The sequence below is a fragment of the Chanodichthys erythropterus genome, chromosome 22 (assembly GCF_024489055.1).
Source record: "Chanodichthys erythropterus isolate Z2021 chromosome 22, ASM2448905v1, whole genome shotgun sequence".
Classification (NCBI taxonomy): domain Eukaryota; kingdom Metazoa; phylum Chordata; class Actinopteri; order Cypriniformes; family Xenocyprididae; genus Chanodichthys; species Chanodichthys erythropterus.
Genome location: NC_090242.1, coordinates 4,290,156 through 4,312,594, shown reverse-complemented (window position 1 = coordinate 4,312,594; position 22,439 = coordinate 4,290,156). Strand labels below are relative to the sequence as shown.

General features: G+C 35.9%; 2 protein-coding genes across 4 annotated transcripts in view; both read left to right on the top strand.

Moving 5' to 3' along the window:
• Positions 1-1,849: 1,849 nt before the first annotated feature.
• On the top strand, positions 1,850-6,055 carry LOC137013020 (gastrula zinc finger protein XlCGF57.1-like). 3 transcript variants are annotated; one of them, XM_067376584.1, is made up of 3 exons: positions 1,850-1,945; positions 2,299-2,413; positions 3,503-6,054. In XM_067376584.1, exons 2-3 carry the CDS (start codon positions 2,356-2,358, stop codon positions 4,513-4,515), a joined length of 1,071 nt encoding a protein of 356 aa, XP_067232685.1. In that variant the 5' UTR covers positions 1,850-1,945; positions 2,299-2,355; the 3' UTR covers positions 4,516-6,054. The 3 variants fall into 3 exon arrangements, with proteins under 3 accessions (XP_067232685.1, XP_067232686.1, XP_067232688.1); XM_067376585.1 differs by having other exon boundaries at positions 1,867-2,188; positions 3,503-6,055; XM_067376587.1 differs by lacking the exon at positions 1,850-1,945 and adding an exon at positions 2,073-2,107 and having other exon boundaries at positions 3,503-6,055.
• Positions 6,056-9,437: 3,382 nt separating this feature from the next.
• Positions 9,438-22,439, top strand: part of rnf121 (ring finger protein 121) — a 32,007-nt gene continuing 19,005 nt past the window's right edge. The window contains exons 1-2 of the mRNA XM_067376502.1: positions 9,438-9,554; positions 16,618-16,655. Of these exons, the coding sequence (XP_067232603.1) occupies positions 9,477-9,554; positions 16,618-16,655 (116 nt within the window). The 5' untranslated portion in view covers positions 9,438-9,476. The remainder of the gene's footprint in view (positions 9,555-16,617; positions 16,656-22,439) is intronic.

Sequence of the window (22,439 nt, the reverse complement as noted above, 5' to 3'; positions counted from 1 at the left end):
AACAGAACTTATGTATTATTAAATTGTAAATAAAATTATTTTTATTATCAAGTATCGTCTTTTTTTGTTGTTGTTGTTTTGTACTGCATTATAAAGACTATTTAGATCGATATTTGATCATCAAACAATATTCAGAAATGAGTGCAGTTGTCTTATTTTTATGATTAACTTTCATTAGAATGTAGATTGAAAAGAACGTTTGGTAATGGGATTATTATTTTTAAAATGAGAGCAGCAACTGCCTATTATGAATTTATACACTGTAGAAAATATTGTTGCAATTAGCTATCACAACTTAAAGTAGCATCAGAATAAGTTTCCCACATTTAACTTAAGATATCTTAAAATATCGTACCTGTCACTGGGTACAACTTCACATTTTAAGTTGACTATACTTAAATTTAAGGCAGCAAGAACAGTACAGAGTTTAGTGTACAGAATGCAAAAGTGTCTCAAATTATGGAAATTTCAGTCAATGGTGGGGAAAGAGTTATAGGGTTAGTTAACCCAAAATGAAATTTCTAACATTAATTACTCACTTTCATGTCGTTCCACACCCGCAAGACCTTCGTTCGTCTTTGGAACGCAAATAATGAGCCGTCATTCAGATGTAAACAAGGAAGCCTGCACTGAGTTCACTACGTATGACAGCAGTTCAAAGTTTTGAATAAAGTCGTTATTTTTGTTTTTGCACAGCAAAAAAAGTATTCTCGTCGCTTAATAACATTCAGGTTGAACCACTGTAGTCACGTTCACTATTTTTAACCATGTTTACTATTTTTAACTACCTTTCTGGACCTCAAAAGGTGACGTTGCTGCCTATGTGTGGTTTAGATACCTTCGGATTCCATCAAAAATATCTTAATTTGTGTTCCGAAGATGAACGAAGATCTTACGGGTGTGGAACGACATGAGGGTGAGTACTTAATGACAGAAATTTTATTTTTCAGTGAACTAACCCTTTAAGTGAGATTAATTGGAAAGCGCAACGCCTCTCGCAGTTCAAAAGGCTTACGCTAGGTCCTACGCCTTCCTTATTCAACTTACGGAAAAAGCTTAACTTACGCGACACCAGTATCTATTTTTTGTAACTTGAATATGGAAGGCGGTCTGGCGAAAGCTAGATATTTTACTTCATAACTTGTTAAATATTGATACTTCAGAAGGCCTTTATTAACCCCCTGGAGCCATGTGGAGTACTTTTATGATGGATGGATGTGAATGGATGCAGTTTCTTCAGCTCATACTCGTTTGTATGCTCACTGCCATTATAATGCTTGGATGCGTCAGGATATTGATATTTCTCTGATTGTGTTCATCAGAAAGAAGAAAGTCATATACACCTAGGATGGCTTGAGGGTGAATAAAGCTCTGAGTAATTTTCATTTGAAAGTGAACAAATCATTTCATTAATTCACTGTTTATCAGACTGTGATTTTATTTTTATTGGGCAGTCTAAATTGGACAACTTGATTTGAGCTGCAGAATGGAGTTCTGGAGTTGTTAAGGTAAATCTTCATATCTCTTAATAACTTTGACATTTTTCATTAATAATACATGTAACATCTAACTTTAAAATGAAATAGAAATTAATATTAAAATCATCAACAACACGCAACAGTTGGAGTCTAAAAGGTCCTCTCCTTAGCAGATATTTGAAGTCAGAATCTTTAACTAAATCAAACATATTTGTGGAGATAAATAGTGTGTGTATAATCTCAACCAATATAACAGATCTTATTTTGGTTGTCATGTATTCTATGAAGGTTATAGCTTAATACGGATTGATGTTGGCCAGTAAAGGGCGCTAGTGCAACCGAGGCAATAACATACATCCGAGTCTAGACGACGAGACGAAGAGAAGTGAGCGAGGGAAGGGAACGTAAACATGTCAAGTGGAAGATAGCCGTTCATTCTGCTCTAAACCTGCGGTTTTTCAGACTGAGTACATTCATTTTATCATTTATTAGGATAAATCTGAATCCAAACTACCAAACGAGTCAGTTCATTTAGTAATTCGCCCAGAAATGAATCGAAATGAACATACTGTTGTACATTACGTTCGCGAAACGTAAAATCGTACTGTTTTTTCTTCACATTACAATGTGTAAGGATTATGAGTTGTGTTTTAATTTTTTTGTAATTAACAAATGAAACCGTTTTTATTGTCATGCAAATCATATCTAATGTAAGAGCAACATAAACATCAGCTAGAGGAGTTGAATTGTTTTTTAAACATTAAGAAATTGTTCTTAATGTGAGTTTTAAATGCTATGGAATATTCCCATCTTCCCACAGGAAAAGTAGTAAGCAGGACGAGCTACTCCAGGAGAAACTACTGACACTGTTATAAAGATGGAGTTTGATGAACAACCCTGCAGAATAAAAGATGAAGATACAGAGGAACAAATAGGTTTGTGTTTTCCTTCATTCTCTTTTAATGAATGATGAAGAACATTAAGATGAAAACTGACATATTCTCCTGAGACTTTTTCTTCTGTAGAGGACACTATTTTAGTGAATTTCTCTGAGACCATACATGTCACATGTCCTGTAAAGAACATATTCAGGGCTTTAGCAAATGTTTGGAGGTTTCGCCTTGACAACTCCCTCTCCTTGGTCTTTAAAAATTACTGACATTGACTGAATTATCAGATTTAACACTATTATGAAAATATATTTTGTAATGATCATTTAAATCTGACTAATTTTCAAATTGTTTGTTGTAAATAAACCTCAGGAAAACGGTATGTGGTTTCAAATTAGAATATGACTTTTTGTTACAAAACAAGGCATTGATTTCATACATGTCCTCTGTAGAAGACACCAGGACTTACTGCACATTTATCAGACATTTTAGGTAGAAACAACAAGAAAATAGGGAAAGAAATTATATATCAATATTCCTATGAAATATGAGATATTCTTATGAAAATGTCCTAACCAAGTTATTACTCCCATTATTACACTACTTTTTCATTACCTGCAAATGTTTACATTGTATAGAATGGGACTACCCATTTATGGCAATTTTACACACATATTGCACAAAGTAAAATAGTATATCTAATCATTCTGTTATATCTTTCATAACATAGTTGAGAATCATCTTTATACTTATTTTGGTTAAAAATGGCCTAAAGCCTAAAATTTATTGGTAATAAAAAACAAACAAACAAAAAACATTGTTTTTGCCTATAGATGTCTTATCGTGCCATTTTATTTTTCCTCTACAGAGGACATACCATAACATATGAATAAAAAATTCTCTATTGGTTTCTTGTTTCAATTTCCAAACAATGTAATGACAAACTAAATTCACACACACAAAAAACTCTTTTATTTCTGGTTCTCAGGAGGATATAAAAATACATCTAAAACTAGATACTAGTAGTCTCAGTTGTAAACTAGATTTGTGCTTAATTAAGAATGAACTTTACTTCTTAGTTTCTCATTTGCCTTTCTTTAATTGAATTTTGAGAATTTAATATGTTGATTTTAGACCCGATGGAAGTAAATGAAGACAAATGGCATCATTTCACAAATGAAGATGGAAAACTGACATATAAAAATGAAGACAAACAACATCTGTTTCAAAAACCTCATCATTTCAAAATTGAAGATGGAAATGCAGTCATTTTAAATACTGAAGAGAATTTCACACAAAAAGAAGCTGGACAATCTGGAGTCAAAATATTTTTCACCTGCTCAGAGTGTGGAATGTTTTACATGCGTAAATCAGACCTTAAGAGACACATGAGAATTCACACTGGAGACAACTTGTTCACATGCACTCAGTGTGGAAAGAGTTACATTCAAAAAGGACACCTAAAGGTGCACATGAGAATTCACACTGGAGAAAAACCGTTCACATGCACTCAGTGTGAAAAGAGTTTCATATCCAAAAGCTCTCTCACCACTCACCTGCGTCGTCACTCTGGAGTGAGATCGTTCAGCTGTGATCAGTGTGATAAAACATTTGTTTTGGCATCAGACTTAAATACACACCTTAAAATTCATACTGGTGTAAAGCCTCACTTTTGTTCTTTTTGTGGAAAGTGTTTTACACGTCTGCAAAATTTAAAAGAGCATGAGCGTGTACATACTGGAGTGAAACCTTATTGGTGCATTGACTGTGGGAAGAACTTTACTACATCCGGCCACTTAAAATCACACCAGAGAATTCATACTGGAGAGAAATCGTTCAAGTGCTCACACTGTGGGAAGACCTTCACTAGATCGAGTGACTTAAGATCACACCAGAGAATTCATACTGGAGAGAAACCTTACAAGTGCTCACACTGTGGAAAGAGTTTCACACGGTCAGATTCCTTGAAATCTCATGAGAGAGTTCATACTGGAGAGAAGCCGCACCAGTGCTCCTCATGTGGGAGGAGTTTCACCCAATTATCTAGTCTACAGACTCATAAGAAAAAACGTTGCCCAAAGATGTCTAATGAGCAAATGTTCATGTTCAAATCATCACTTAAAAATAATACACTTACAAGTCAATAATTTTACATTCAGATCAGTCAAAAGCTGGATAATTTGTTAAAATTAGTTGTGAAGGTTGATTGTTTGACAAGGGGAACCTTTGGGAAAGGTCAAAAATAATACTTTAGAATATACAACCCGAATTCCAGAAAAGTTGTGACGTTTTTTAAATTTGAATAAAATGAAAGCTAAAAGGCTTTCAAATCACATGAGCCAATATTTTATTCACAATAGAAAATAGATAACATAACATAAATGTTTAAACAGAGAAATTTTACAATTTTATGCACAAAATTAGCTCATTTCAAATTTGATGCCTGCTACAGGTCTCAAAATAGTTGAGGCGGGGGCATGTTTACCATGGTGTAGCATCTCTTCTTTTCAAAACAGTTTGAAGACATCTGGGCATCGATGTTATGAGTTTCTGGAGTTTTGGTGTTGGAATTTGGTCCATTCTTGCCTGATATAGGTTTCCAGCTGCTCCAAATGTTCTCCATAGGTGAAAGATCTGGAGGCAAGCCAATTCAGCACCTGGAATCTTCTACGATGAAGCCATGCTGTTGTAATAGCTGCAGTATGTGGTTTTACATTGTCCGGCTGAAATACACAAGGCCTTCCCTGAAATACACGTCGTCTGGAAACCTTTATATATCAGCATTCATAGTGCATTCCAAAACATGCAAGCTGCCCATACCGTATGCACTTATGCACCCCCATACCATCAGAGATGCTGGCTTTTGAACTGAATCCTGATAGCACGTTGGAAGGTCTCCCTTCATCTTTAGCCCGGAGGACATGGCGTCCATGATTTCCAACAAGAATGTCAAATTTGGACTCGTCTGACCATAGAACACTTTTCCACTTTGAAACAGTCTATTTTAAATGAGCCTTGGCCCACAGGTTATGATGGCGCTTCTGGACCATGTTTACATATGGCTTCATTTTTGCATGTTAGAGCTTTAGTTGGCATCTGCAGATGGCACGGCAGATTGTGTTTACCAACAGTGGTTCTGGAAGTATTCCTGGACCCATTTAGTAATGTCATTGACACAATCATGCCGATGAGTGATGCAGTGTCGTTTGAAGACCACGGGCATCCAATAAATGTCTTCGGCCTTGTCCCTTACGCACGGAGAGTTCTCCAGTTTCTCTGATTCTTTTGATGATGTTATGCACTGTAGATTATGAGATTTGCAATTTGACGTTGAGGAACATTGTTTTTAAAGTATTCCACAATCTTTTTTACGCACTCTTTCACGGATTGGAGAGCATCTGCCCATCTTTACCTCTGAGAGACTGTGCCTCTCTAAGACATCCCTTTTATAGCTAATCATGTTACAGACCTGACATCAATTAACTTAATTAGTTGCTAGATGTTCTCCCAGCTGAATCTTTTCAAAATTTCTTGCTTTTTTTGCCATTTGTTGCCCCCGTGCCAACTTTTTTGAGACCTGTAGCAGGCATCAATTTTGAAATGAGCTCATTTAGTAGATAAAAGTTTAAAATTTCTCAGTTTAAACATTTGTTATGTTATCTATGTTCTATTGTGAATAAAATATTGGCATGTGATTTGAAAGTCTTTTCATTTTATTCAAATTTAAAAAACGTCCCAACTTTTCCGGAATTCAGGTTATATGAGGCATTTGTGTAAAAGTGGCAACAAGTCTATTAAATCATAATCTATATTATAAAACAACTTGTTTTAGGTGTTTAGACATGATGCACTAAGATATTGAAGATGTTTGTGTTGAAAAAGAAAGATTATATTAAAATTGCAGACAAACAGCAAATGCTTAACAGCTTTAATAGTAATTTTGTTGCATCTGGGTCTACATTTCAAATAAATAATTATACTAACTGTAATTTGTAATTTCTGGATGCAGAATGCCATCTATGGACTGGAGAGTTTGCTTTTGAACAAATGATCTCTTATGATGTCTGCTCTGCTCTAAAAGATCACGCTTGTCAGCTGGAGTGCCGATAGCCACCAGAGGGCACTCCTCCTGTCTCCTTGATCATGAAATACATTTCCCATAACACAATGGGCCTCATTTATCAATCTAATGGAGAAACAAGTGTAGAAATCATCTTACTACAGGGTTAACGTGTGATTCATCAAACATCTGTCTGAGGCCAATCCCATTGAAAGAATGATCGTACGTTGATAAACGTGTTGGCTCAAACCAATTGTCATTTGAATATCACACCCCCTAAAATTCATGAGCTGAGTTTGAAATCGCACCCTATACCCTCATTCACTATTCCCTACATTACTCCACTAATATAGTCCACTTGAAGGAGTGAATAAAAATGAGTGAGTGAATTCGGACACTGAGTATGACTACTGTTTAATAATCATTTGAAACTCCAGTAGTAATGCAAATATTGAACTCTGTCATGGAAATTAGCATGTATAAACCTTAATTAAACAATTTAATAATCAATTGAAGCTACAGTCTGTAACTTTTTTGGTTAAAAATGATCCAAAATTAAATTGAGCAAGTACATGCCAGCCAGTGTTCAAAACTATCTCCTTACCTTAGCCTGATTCACAACGGTAAGCTTGTAATAATGTTTTTATAATAAAATCGGTACTGGTGGGTTTCCACAGGAAATTCGAGAATGCAGTCGTTCATCTTTGCATCATTATCTCACGTCTGTTTAATCCATTTATGCACCTCAACACAAATTAGCTATAGTGGGGTTATAAATAACATACAAACAACAAGCCAAAATCTGAAATGGCATTAGGCTTACCTCTCTCATTCAGCAAGAATCCAAATATGTTTCCACGTTAGCTATCTAACATTTGGGTTGCTAAACTATTAGCACATATATGTCTGCAAGATGTCTGTTAAAGATCACTTCATCTGGAAAACATCTGCTGTTTACAAACATCTGATAGACATATTTTAGATGTCAGTTTTAAATACATTCTAAATCATAAACATCTTAAAGACATCTTCTAAACGTAACACTCTAAAAAATATGTCTTCCAGACGTAAACACACACCTCAAATAGACGTCTCAAAGATGTACGTGTGCTATCAGGGATATGTAAACAAGGCTTTATACTTCACAAATGTTTCAATGAAACAGCATCCTTCACGTGCAAAAATGTGTTTGGTTGGGCGCTGGGCATGCTGATTTTACAGCGGACCATTTAAATTGAGCGGCGTAACTTTTATGTTCTGAAATGTCAAGTTAGCAACGCTAGAACCATGTTGTGTGTGCATGCGTGAGGCGCCCGTGTGATCAGTTGTATTTAATAAAGATAGGCTATATAAAGAACCATCACAGTGCATTATGGGTATTCTGTAGCCATTGAGTGTACATCGGTTGCACACTCGTTATCGCGGTGCATTAATGGATTAAATGAGTGCATGAATTTGATGTAAACAGTAAGTCTACATATGCAGTTCATAGCAGTTACAGCATGAAATATTTAAAGGTGCCATCGAACGTTTTTTACATGATGTAATATAAGTCTAAGGTGTCCCCTGAATATGTCTGTGAAGTTGCAGCTCAAAATACCCCATATATTTTTTTTAATAATTTTTTTTTAACTGCCTATTTTGAGGCATAATTACAAATGCGCCAATTCATGCTGCGGCCCCTTTAAATCGCGCGCTCTCCGCCCCCTCCCGAGCTCTCTACTCTATCACTGCATAAACAAAGTTCACACAGCTAATATAACCCTCAAAATGGATCTTTACAAAGTTTTCGTCATGCAGCATGTCTAATCGCGTAAGTATAGTATTTATTTGGATGTTTACATTTGATTCTGAATGAGTTTGATAGTGCTCCGTGGCTAACGGCTAATGCTACACTGTTGGAGAGCTTTATAAAGAATGAAGTTGTGTTTATGAATTATACATACTGCAAGTGTTTAATAATGAAAATAGCGACAGCTCTTGTCTCTGTGAATACAGTTGTTACAAGAAACGATGGTAACTTTAACCACATTTAACAGTACATTAGCAACATGCTAATGAAACATTTAGAAAGACAATTTACAAATATCACTAAAAATATCATGTTATCATGGATCATGTCAGTTATTATTGCTCCATCTGCCATTTTTCGCTATTGTCCTTGCTTGCTTACCTAATGATTCAGCTGTGCACATTCATAAGTTAATACTGGCTGCCCTTGTGTAATGCCTTGATCATATGCAAATATTGGGGGCGTACATATTAATGATCCCGACTGTTACGTAACAGTCGGTGTTATGTTGAGATTCGCCTGTTCTTCTGAGGTCTTTTAAACAAATGAGATTTATATAAGGAGGAAACAATGGAGTTTGAGACTCAATGTATGTCATTTCCATGTATTGAACTCTTGTTATTCAACTATGCCAAGGTAAATTCAATTTTCAATTTGATGGCACCTTTAAATCTATTACATTTTACATAGATAACTTTTAAACATAGCCTATAACATTTTTATCTCACAATTCTGACTTTTTTCTTGCATTTAAAACCAGCATATGCTGGTAAGGTAGGTTTTGAAGCTGTTATGCTGGTTTGAACTAATTTATGCTGGTCCTATACTGGTCCTATACTGGTCCGACCAGTATGGACCAGCATTGTTCACTTGACCAGCATAAACCAGCATACCAGCTTCAAAACCTACTTTAACCAGCATATGCTGGTTTTTTCAACAGGGTTGCGTGTTTGCGTCTCTCTAGGACTCTCTGTGAGCTCATATCACAAAAAATTCTGAGTAAAAAAGACAGAATAACGAGTATATCTCACATTTCTGTTTTTTTTTCTTTTTCTTTTTCTTTTTCTTCTTCTAAGAATTGTGAGATGTAAAGTCGGATTTTTACAGTCTATGTGCTACACACTCCATCTCAGTAGGTGGCGGAGATTCACAGTGTGTTTGCTCGCAAACTGCCACAAAACCGGAAAAAGAAGAAGAAGCCGAAGGCGGCGTGTAACCCGGAAGTGTCTTGAGCAGTCGGGGTTGTAGGTGTAAAGATGGCAGGGGTGTTTGAGGTGGAGGTTGACGGTGTGGAACACGACCATGGACACGGACATCGCGACGACGCCTCTCAGGTTAGATAATAGCTCTATATGTGTGTAAGTTAGATGAGTTTACAAAATATGTAATAACTCATTTTCGAGATGTGAACAGAGCGCGAGGCTAGCTGAATGTTTGTTGAGTCAATGATGATCACTCATATCTAATCATTACATTATACCGGGGATGTACAAAATCTGACAAACTAGTATAGAATACTACAATATGGCAGCCACAACAGGACAGGTCAGGGCCAAAAATGTACCAATTATACAATGCATACAAAATCCTTAAAATGAATAAGAATCCATTCATTTATATTTTTCTTTTTTTTCCTTTTTGTTCTTGTCTGCATTGTTAACTTTTGCAGAATCAGTGACTTGACATTGCAGTCACGCAGAAATGAGAATCTGGCTTTGGTAACTCCTGAAACACACACATAAACACACACAGTTGATTTATTACTAGTAATATACACTTTTATGTCTCATTTCCGACAATTCTTATTTAATTATTTATAATTATTCTTTCCCTTTTCATGCAGGGCTTGACATGTCTTCCCTGTCAATGTATTTGGCCATTATTTCAACCAAAACCGCATGCAGATAAGAGTGTTTTGGGTCTAAAACCTGTAGGTAGCTACAGCTGGTGTACAGTAACATCCATTTACAATTATGCTGAAGCAGCTGCCTTGTATTAACCAATCATTTATGAGCTAGTAAGTGAAATGACGAGATTAATATGAGACTTGCCATTCAATGCTAAAATCCTCACTGGACAGGTTATGGTCTTCTGTCCAAAGTGTAGTAAATACTGTAATATACTACAGTTTACTTTAGTATATTTATTTAAGAGGCACCTTAATTTTGATTCTGTCCACATCTTCATGTAATATCTGTCTATGCATTACCAACCAATGCATTCTCACGTTGTCTTGAATCTTTATTGTCTTGTCCTCATTCATGCATCATATAAATGAGATTCAAGTTATGGTAAATTAAATTATTGGTAATTAAATTCTTCCCCAGCGCCCATTACCTGTGTGGTCCCACAAGGATTCGTTTTGGGTCCAGTTTTGTTATCACTTAACATTTAAAAAAAAAAAAAACATCTCCTACCATCTATATGCACGCATCACTCAAATTTACTTGCCTTTGAGACTGAATAGCAAGGACTGAAGTGCAATACTCTTTAGGTGTCTGGAGGAAGTAAAAACATGGATGGCCAATAATCTTGTCCAGTTGAATGAGTGGAAAACAGATATTTTTAGTCGTACAGTTTGTAATATGAATGTAAATGATAACTTGGACTCATGGGTAGTTACCTGCAGGGTCAAGTAAAGTACTTGGGAGTAATTTTTGATTCCTCTTTGAAGTTCGATATGTGGATAAATACCATGGCTCGGAACTTTTTTTTTTTTTTTTTTCTAAGGGCAATAGACAAATTAAAATCTGTTCTTGAATGTGTAAAATATATTAATATTTACATAGAATATGCAACAAGTAATAATATTGTGGTTGATGAGTAATGATCTTCCAGCACTGTTTCAGCTGTGCGCTCCTATTCTATGGTGCACGGTAAATCAAGACCTGTCAATCTGAGCAATCAATCCAGTCTAAGCACGCTCCAGCTGTAAAGCAGTATCCGATTGGTCTCTACACAGACCTATATATATATATATATATATATAATACACACACATATACATGTGTATATTTATATACATATACGCAGAACAAACACATATCACGTAAACACAGACTCTTATTTTGTACACGATAATCACGATTATCATTGAACAGCCCTATTTGGCCAATAAATGTAATTTGTGATTTTTTTTATTGTTTTATAATATAATTATAAAAGTCTCCGCATTAAAAGCCATGTCCCAAGCACTTCAGCGTAAATCAAACGTCACTTTAAATGCAAATGAGCTGCTGCACCCCGCCCCCTTTCCAGAAGAGGGTGGTGCTTTAACAGCTCGTGCTTCAACAACAAAACTGGAGAATCTTACGCAGCAAAAATGACAGAAATTGTCAGTAGCAGCTTTCAGCCTTATGTGTTTGAACTGGAGTAGGACACTAATGGAGAGACTGATTCATTCAGCTCATCGACTAGCATGTACCGTCATGTTAATCTTTTGTGCAAATCCAGCATTGAACTGAACTGACCCTCGTTTGTGAAGCAAAAGGGCGTAAAATGATTTGTGCAAATATTTAACACTTCACCATCTTTCTTCGGCACATTTCACATATTTTTGGAATCGTGCATTTGGAAAGACTGTATGTATAATGGGGATTGTAAAAAAAAATATGGGGGGATTTTTACCATTATAGGCTGGTTGTTGACACACTGTGGGTACACGTGTTCAAACACCTTAAGTGAATTTAGCATAATAGGTCCCCTTTAACTTTTAAAATTAATTTTACACTCTGATGACCACATTTATTTATCAAAAAAAAAAAAAAATTATTGCCTTAGAAATAAAATAATGCCTAATGCAAACTAATCTTTGGACAACACTTATAAAAGAGAATGCATAAGTGCCATGGATAAATAAAAAGGAATAACCATATTGTTGATGATGATGATAATAATACGAGAAATAAAAGGGACAGTTATTATTAATAATGGATCAATGAATTTGAAAAACTAACACTTAAAGTTAACATTACATTTTAAAATAACAGCATTGCTGTTTGAGCTGCATGCGCTGTAGAGCTGAATGAACACCGGTAAACTGAAACGCTTTGTTAGTGGGTTAATTAACTCAACAAAACCTAAGTGAGATGTTGCACTGTGTTTTCCTTTTCAAAGTGATTCCAGTAATATTTCAAGCTATCTAAAACCATCATGTGGAACAGTGCACATCTGGAGAGTCTTAGCTGAAGGAAAAATCCATTATTCATCAACTTTATTATAATCGGCCTAATGTTTTCCGATAATGATAACATCAAAAATGAACATATCTGCTGATACCGATATGGTGACTGATATATTGTGCATCCCTAATAAATAGCATTTGAATATGTACTATGTTGTTAATTTTAACCTTTTAATATTATAGTAATGTGCTGACAGGGTTCCCTCTTCCCTGTATAGTTTACAGATTTAGTTGAGAGATTTTCCTTAAAGGGGTGGTTATTATGATTTCACCTTTTTAACTTTAGCTATTGTGTAATGTTGCTGTTGGAGCATAAACAACATCTGCAAAGTTACGACGCTCAAAGTTCAATGCAAAGCGAGATATTTTCTTTTAAAGAATTCTCTAAGGACTACAAAAAACAGCTGGTAGGGACTACAACAAGCTTCTTCCCAGGTTGGTGACATCAATAACCCTAAAATTTACATAAACCCCACCCCCAAGAACACACAAAAAAGGGGGTGAGGCCATGTTATTGCAATAAAGTAAGTAACACATGCAATAGCATGTCATAAAAGCAAGATGCCAACATAAGTTATAACTAATTAAACTAAACTATACCTGTTCTATCTTCATGCAGCATATATTCTCTGGCTCTGTAGAGATCTTACAACAGTTTCCACATGAGCGATTTATAGATTATCATGACAGAATATGCTAATCAATGACTTTAAGATATCCCACATCAGCTACATAAATTAAGCAACTAACCATTCAGAAACATCCTGTTGCATTCTACATGTTGTCACTTCTTCTTGAGTCTCTCCATCATTGTCCGACTTCGGTTTGAACATAAAAGGCTTCAGTGAGTCTTCATGGGGTAATCGCTGCTAACACCAGCTTATTTGCATTTAAAGGGACACACACAAAAATGGAGTGTTTTTGCTCACCCTCAAAAAAGTGACAAATTTAAAGGATTAGTTCACTTCTGAATGAAAATTTCCTCACCCCCATGTCATCTAAGATGTTTGTCTTTCTTTCGTCAGTCGAAAAGAAATTAAGGTTTTTGATGAAAACATTACAGGATTGTTCTCCTTATAGTGGACTTCACTGGAGCCCAAACGTTTGAAGGTCAAAATTACAGTTTCAGTGCAGCTTCAAAGAGCTTTAAACAATACCAGACGAGGAATAAGAATCTTATCTAGAGAAACCATCAGTCATTTTCGAAAAATAATGCAAATGTATATGCTTTATAAACACAAATTATCACCTTGCAAGTGCTTCCACCGTATTCTTCAAAAAGCTTACGCTGTATGCAGGGCTTGACATTAACACCCGCCAAATGCGGGTAGATTTCAGCTGTGGCGGGTAAGACAGCCACTCCCACTAGCCACTTTGGCGGGTTGAATATAATTTCAGCCTACAGCCAAATGAAAAATAGCCAAGATCGTCGTATCACAAAATTACAATTCTTTCACAATTCTTTATCGATTAACTTGCGGTTAGTGAAGGTGGGATAGGCGGAATCGCGCTGAATGACACAACAGAAGCGCTCGCGTGCGCGCGATCAGTTCTCCTTGCGCCTGAATACACGCGCACACACAAATGTCAAAATGCATTGTGTGGAGTATTTTGCATGAATACAGTCGGCTATGCTTACGGCTAAGTGGGTAAAAGCTGGATATGTGTCAGTGTATGATGTCCATGCATATAGCAGCCACCAAATAAATACCTGTCTGTCAATAATGTTAATCAAACATCAAAAAATGTTAAATAAATGTATACATGTATGCTAAATAAACATATGTAGGCTATCTGAAAAAAAAAAAAAAAAATTAAATTACTATTTGTATTTTGCTTCTTTGTTCTTTTTATATAGCCTAACAAAAATAACTATACATACCTGATATATACAATGTATAGTCTTGATTTGGGTGGTCAGAAGTTTGAAAGGGTTTTAAATCTTGTAAATCAAGTAAAATGACTCAAAATCAAGTAATTTAAGCATGCCAGTCAACTTTAATCGTATAAAATGTAATTTCCCAACAGCAAAATTGTGGCCAGTGAAAATGCTGAGTGGCTAGTAACTTTGGAAAACCACTAGCCACATTGGCTGGTGAGCAAAAAAGTTAATGTCAAGCCCTGGCTGTATGTCTTACGCCTTCCCTATTCTACTTACAGAAAAAACGGAACTGGCGCTGCATTCGTTCCATAAGTTGAATAGGGAAGGCGTAGGACATGCAGCGTAAGCGTTTTGAAGAATACAGAAAGTGGAAGCACTTGCAAAGGCGATCATTTGTTTATATAAAGCATATACATTTGAATTATTTTTCGAAAATGACCGATCGTTTCGCTAAATAAGACCCTTATTCCACACTGGTATCGTTTAAAGCCCTTTGAAGCTGCACTGAAACTGTAATTTTGACCTTCAACCATTTGGAGGCCATTGAAGTCCATTATAAGGAGAATAATCCTGGAATGTTTTCATCAAAAACCTTAATTTCTTTTCGAGTGAAGAAAGAAAGACATGAACATCTTGGATGACATGGGGGTGAGTAAATTATCAGGAAAATATTATTTGAAAGTGGACTAATCCTTTAACATGCTATAAAAAATGATCTAAATGAGCTAAAACTTCACATACACACTCTGGGGACATCAGAGACTTATTTTACATCTTGAAAAAATGACATTATACCACCCCTTTAACTAGAATTTACATACTGAATGAGGTATGAGGTTGTCCTTGTAGAAATGCTTAACCATATGCAGTGTTAAAGCAAATACATTGAATTTACTTCCTGCCTACTATCTACTGTTCAGATGCTGCTCAGCACTTTGCTCTCGCATTTGTATTTTATCTCCTAATTTTAACTTAACAGCGTTCAAACTACAACAGCTTGGAACCGACACTAAAATTAGAAACCTTTGAACTGTAATATTACAGCACAAAAGGAGAATTTTTATCTGACCAGCCTCCCACTGCCAGCAGCATACATTCCTGGGACAGGACAACACAGCTGCCTATATTCAGACAAAAATGCTTCCATCTGGTTCAGAATCTGCCTGCACTGACACCATTATATGAAAGCTGGACGATGACTTTACTGTTGTCTCCAGATCTGCTGTATAGATAAATGAACTAAATTAATAATATCTAATGTTTTGTTTTTTTTTGTTTTTTTACACAGTAGAATTGAATAAATACCAAACTTACTTAAGCTGGACAGATTTTCTTCTAGAGCTGCTGTTCAGCTAAATTATGTTCCCTTTATCACTGTAAAGCTGCTTTGATAAAGGTGACTTGACTACTTGCTGCACAAACTGCCACAGACTTCTACAAAAGATTGCAGTTCTTAAAACAAAGGCCTTGTTTAAACCTGGTATTAAGATATGTTTTGGTCGATGCTAAATACAGGTGTAAACAAGGTCTAAAATGTTTTGAGCTTGTCCACATTCTGCCACTTCCAGAGGTAGTCAAACACATTCGAACTTAATGCTTTCGTAGTGTAAACGCTCGTGTGGTTGTTTGAACAGCCACAAAAGACCGCCTACTGCGTAAACATTATGGGAAGTGCGCTAGCTAGACGGGATTTAAACTTTGTTGGCCGAAGTGTCAAGTTTGGTCTGAAGACGAAAAACGTACCAAGCACAATGTTCTCTCACCATTCCTGATTTCTAACACACTCGCAGCGTTCAGCTGGTCTTGTGGCTGTCAGAGCAGAAACAAAAGCTGATGTGCTCCATATGTTTTTCCATCATCTCCGGGCAAGTTCATATGTAAATTGCGCAATCTTATTTTGTTAGATTGAAAGATCTGTAAAAAGTCCATACATTTACCCATGTATCCTCAAATCGAAGAAATGAGGACAGAAGTGGACAAAAGAGATGGATTAAAACACCAGGTGTAAACAGATATGTGTCTCCCTCATCTACTTGTGATCTGATCTACCAAAACGCATCTTAATACCAGATGGAAACAGGGCCAAAGTTACTCGCGGTGCTAACAGAACTCACTGTCGAGAAGCACTTGATTCACTGGCGAGGGTCCACATATGCTGGAAGGGTGTCCACGATGAAGCTTTCCCTGTTAGATAAATATATGTGGACGAAGTTTGTGAAATGGACAAAAGTAATTGAATGCATTTTAGCCTAAGGTTGCAGTGTAATGTTGATGTGCATTTCTGATTAAATTTTGCTGTAACTAATTGCTGAAATCCCTAATTTTTCAACAGATTGATCTGTCCCAGCTCTCACCAGAGGAAAAGTGGAGGTCTGTACCTTTCTTTATTATTATTTCAAATATATATATTCACACACACTCTCATAAATATGTATAGTTTCTGCAATTAAATTTATATATATTTCTTTTACATAATATGTATTAAAGGTAGGCTCGGTGGCTCAGTGGGGTAGCAATAAAGGTCTCTGGTTTGAGTCACGTCTCAGCCAGGAGGCCTTTCTGTGTGGAGATTGCATGTTCTCCCCACAGGGGTTCCCATGCTTCTTGAAAGTACTTGAATTGCAGACATTTTGGATTCAAGGACTGGAAAGTATGTGATAAGGTACATAGGTGCTTGAATTAAACATGAACCAGGGTTAATACAAGGTGCTTAAAGTGCTTGAAATACTTGAATTTGACATTTTGAAAATAAAGTACTGGAAAACCCTTGAAAACAGCCATATTTATGAAGAGGTACTTGAAAAGTGCTTGAATTGTTGAAAGACAATATATATGAAATCAGTGTTTAATATATAAGATATAATAAGAAACACAAATGCAATCTTTCCTCACTGTAGTCCATCTGATGTAGATATAGAGCCATTTCACATGGCTATAAGCTTGATATTGCTCATACACGGTATTTCTAAGTATATGATACAGCTTTCATTCTTCAGGTCAAAAATATTCTTGGGTGGGGTGGGGGGTCAATTTCAGTGAGGGGGCTGAAACTTATGAAACTTAACAGCTTGTTCGTCAGAGGCAACAACAAAAATGGAGAATGTCACACAGCCAAAATGTCAGAAATTGTCAGTAGAGGTGTTCAGTCTTATTTGTTAAAAACTGAGTCTGACACAGATGGAGAGACTCAGGAAGACGTTACTACATTTCTGAATGGTTAGTTGATGAATTTATGTAGTTGTTGTGGAGTTAACTTTATTCAACTTATCGATTTAGCATGTTCCATCATGATCATCTATAAATTGTTGTACAGGTGCTCATTTGGGAACTGTAGTAGGATGCCTACAGTGCCACAGAATATACTGTATGCTGCATGGAGATAGAACAGGTATCATTTTGTTTAATTACGGTTATAATTTATATAATCATCTTTAGTCACATTGGCTGTACAGCATGCTAACAAGCTCATTCAGAAATGCGATTTGGGAACATTCATAAAAAATAAAAAGTGCAATACTTGTTCAGGATAAGAAGTTTGAGCACAAACAGTTTGTATCGACCCATCTTTCAGAATCAACCTTTGTGAATATCCAGCGTTGAACTGACCCATGTTTGAGTAAAATGATTTGCACAAACATATAAGACTTTATCTAATTACTTTGGCACATTTCCTTCATAAATGAAATTCATCCACTGTTTCCTCGGAGGCTCAGATGTCCGGAGTCTGTGGAGATTCATTGGTATGTTAATGGCTGGGATGCTAATGGGAAAAATGTCACCAGTCATGAGCGGGGCATGCAGTGTCTGAAAATAAGCTTTTCCAGATTTCCCCCTACTGTGACGTCACTATGGAGGGAAATTTGGAACAGCGTATTTTCAAACACAGCTTCAGATTTATGGGGATTATATAAAAAAAAAAGGAGTGGGTGGATTTTTACAATTATAGGCTGGTTGTTTATACACTGTGGACACACATCAGTGTTCAAACACCATGTAAAAGTGAATTTTGCATAATAGGTCACCTTTAGTAAAAGTTAAGTCCTAACTCTGTCTATAATATTAATAATATTTATATTTTAATAATAAATAATATTTGAAAGGGATCTATTATGCCCCCTTTTATAAGATCCCCAGAATGTGTCTGTGAAGTTTAAGCTCAAAATACACCACAGATCATACCATGTTGTAATTGCCCCTTTTTGGGTGGAAGCTAAACATGCTGTTTTCATGTGTGTATCATTAAAGGGGTCATGAACTGCATTTTTTTTTTTTTAATTTATTTTATTTTTATAATGTTTCCCAAGGTGCACTTAGCCATCTGATTTGAACGCTCTGGAAGGGGCGTGTCTGCTGTGAGACTTCAATGTAAATGCCCACTGCTATGATTGGCTAACATCTTTGCATATGAAATAAGTATTACATGTGGAATTCTTTGAGAAACGTTTACTGCCTTTTTACTCTTACAGCTGTCGAGATTAACTAATCTTAAAAATTGTTGATTTATAGCATTACATTTAGATCTTCTCCCGTCACATTAAAGTTGCAGCGATGAACATTGTAGCCAATGTCATCCTTGTAACTTGATTTCTGCACTCTCACGAATGCTTTCATTATAACTAACAGTGCAAACACAATGTAAATAAGAGATTCATTATAAACTCACGCTGTGTGATTGACAGCTCTGGCGATTATAATGGGAGCATTCTTTGATATATAAATCACAATTTAAATAACATGATTTTCATAAAATAATTGTCATGCTTCTAAGAGAAACAATGTGAAGTTGACCATTTAGTCACTGGCTTGATTTGCTGACGCATATTCAGGAATAAACGATTTTGAGACAAAGATCTGACTGAACATGAATCATTACATATCAGAATCACTGATCACAGGCTACGCATTAGATTTAACACAGTTACTTGCATATTGTGGCTTTATTCTCTGGTCCATATCTTGCAGCAAGAGTCTGTTTGCTAAGCCTGCACTGAAATTGATTTACCTAAAGAATGCACAGTTAAATGTACAGAACAAACATATAATGCTCTACTGAGACATTCACAGAGTTGAAATAAATAACCACTTTCCTAGCATTAGGATCCTTTGGAAAGTAATGTTATTTTTAGTCCAGTCCGTGATCTTGTATCTCTCTTCTCTCCTTCTCACTAATGCCCCAGTGGGTGGGGCTAAAGAGGCAATGATGTCGAAGTAGGTATTGATCTGATCCTGCAGACACAGACTTTTATCGCACTATTACGTCATAATGTGACAAAATCCAAAACGAGTCGTATTCGGAGCTTGGTTTCAGTAAAATATGTTTTTGGACTAACAAGGAAGTTTTGAATTCTGAAACTTACAGGATGTTTTTATTGTACAAACTTCTTACTTGTCAAAAGATCAAGGAAAATTAGATTTCTCAATTCATGACCTCTTTAAATGCAAATGAGCTGCTGCTCCTCACCCCGCTTTCCAGAAGAGGGTGGAGCATTTACAGCTCGTACCTCGGATACTCCAGCAACAACAAACAAAACACTTTTTTTTTATTATTATTATCATTTGTATCACAGTTATGCTTGTGACATTGCAGTTCTTCACCATCATAAAAGTTTATTGTTTGCAAGCATTTTGAAGCCATATCAGTTTACTGATATGTGGTTTTCTGACCACACACATCTGAAACATGCGCACAGAAAGCCGTCGGTCACACGGCGCATGATGCATGAGCACTAAACAAAGTTCTCTGTCATGTCTTATTGAGCTTAAAGGTACACTATGTATTATTGACAGCTAGTAGTTGAAATGGGTACTGCAGTTCAAATTTAAAATATTAGAGCATACTTGAATGCTGCTGTTAAATGCTATGAGGACATAAACTCTAAACTAGCAGCTAAGCTAATCGAGCTGATACAGTAATAGGCAGGGCCTGTTACATTATGACTTCACAATGGCTACGTTTACATGCACCAATTTTCGTCAATGCGAATTAAATGAATCCGATTGCAGATCTGTTTGCACGTACTCTAAACATTGTAATCTGATTCAAATATCTGTTTGTGTTTTATGTACATTCTTTTTTGCGCACGCGCTCATATCAATCACACTTGCGGTAACACTGGTTTCGTCAGCAAACGATGATCATGTATCGACGATAACCAGAGATACTGTCAAAAGCATCAAATCTTGGCAATATTAAGAGGATTTGGGATTTCCAATTAATGTAGGCCTGTTACATTCTTCTAGTATATTATTATAACTATTAGGTTCGGCTTTTTATTATTAAATTAATATCATACGTGCTGTGAGGATTATAAAAGATTAGGCTATTGGCTATCTTTGAAAATGATTTAAACATTTCTTTTTAGGTCTATTATACAACGAATTATAGGCCTACAATGAAAATTATTAAGAGTGTAGGCTATAATATTTCCTAACACCGCAGTCATGAATGAAAAGTAAGCGCAGCTTTACTTCAAGCACCGACTTTAAAAAAAACTACCTGTTTAACACAAAATACTATTATTCTTATTTGTTTCACTATATGTACGGCCACAAGAGAAATAATGGAATAAATTAAGACTGTTATATACCGTTATCAGCGTATTATGTTGAAATTTGATAGAATATGCTCCGTTAATGCAGCGTCAGACAGCTCCGGCACTTTTTACTTTAAATTTCTGTAGTGAATACTGACCGAGGTTGAGACTTTTTCATCGGCGTAACTCTTGCGCAAAGTTTGAACGTTGCTTCTTGTGTGGTATCCATTGGCTCCCCTTCTTGTTTTAAAATGGAAAGATTTCCAATATTATGATGAAGGGATACAGCTACGCCACTGCCTGGTGGCAAACATCTTTACAACTAAAGACGTATGGTGTTATTCTTAATTGTTGTTATATTTTGAGTTTGTTGTTCCATAGTGTGAACTAAATGTTCAAATAAAACATTTAAAAAAAAACTAAAGACTTGAACGTGAACTTGCGCACTGCATAATGCGTGTCAACATTGCACTGCGCATGTTCCCCAGAGACTTGTGAATACGATTGAGAAAGGAGTCCGATTCAAGCGTTTGCATGGTCATTTTTTGCGGTTTGATCAGATTAGAAAAGGAATAAACCATCAATCCGATCTAAATTTAATTCGGATCTAGCTCAATCAGATTGATTAAGGTGTTTACATGAACGTTTTTCAATCTAATTGAGCTGTCAATCCGATTACAAATGGATTATTTGCGTGCATGTCAACGTAGCCAATGTGTATCATTCCTGAACGACAGTTTCTGATTTATGAGGAAAATAACAAATGTAGTTGGATGAGCTTTTGGCACATAATTATGTTCAAAAACAATATAAAAGTGAATTTTCCATAACGGGTCCCCTTTACATTTTACCCTACAAAAATAAGGATGATACAACGTGTACAGATGTTATATATCAATTTAAAAAGTATTTAACCCAAATTCTGTCATTTATTACTCACCCTCATGTTGTTCCAAACCTTTAAGACTTTCGTTCATCTTCAGAACACAAATAAAGATATTTTAAGAGATCGTAAAATTATCTCTGGTGGAATGGCGTTAGATTTGTTGGATTTTCGGAGCATCCTTAACAAAAACAGGTTTTTTGTTGTTGTTTTTTACAGTGTAGGCTGCTGTCAGTTTAAGACTGATCCAATATACTGATACACATCTGAGGTGATATAGAGCTGTTAATATCACTTAAGACTTACTGTAACTAACTGCGTTTACATGAATACTCACCAACATGGGCATTTTGATATTCTCTGTGTGTTCGCGGTCAAGTGCAAGCATGAAAGAGAACTGAATTCTGGATTACATGCTGTGGTGGCTTTCTGTGCATGAGCTTCAGTATGTGTCAGTCAGCGAATTCTTTTTTTTTTTTGTGGCTTATTGCGCTTAACTCTAACATCAAGCACATCTTGTTTTCTCATTAAAGTGTCAATAACTTCAAGCAGTACTGCAATGCACAGGTATATTTACATAAAGGACAAAGTTTGACACATCCATTTTGCCTTTAGGGAGTGGAAGCAGGGTACACTGCACAACAAAATATGACTACATAGATTACATACTAATGAAATGAGGAATATTAACATTTTAACAACAGGGTATCACAATACCACAGACCTGCAACACAATTT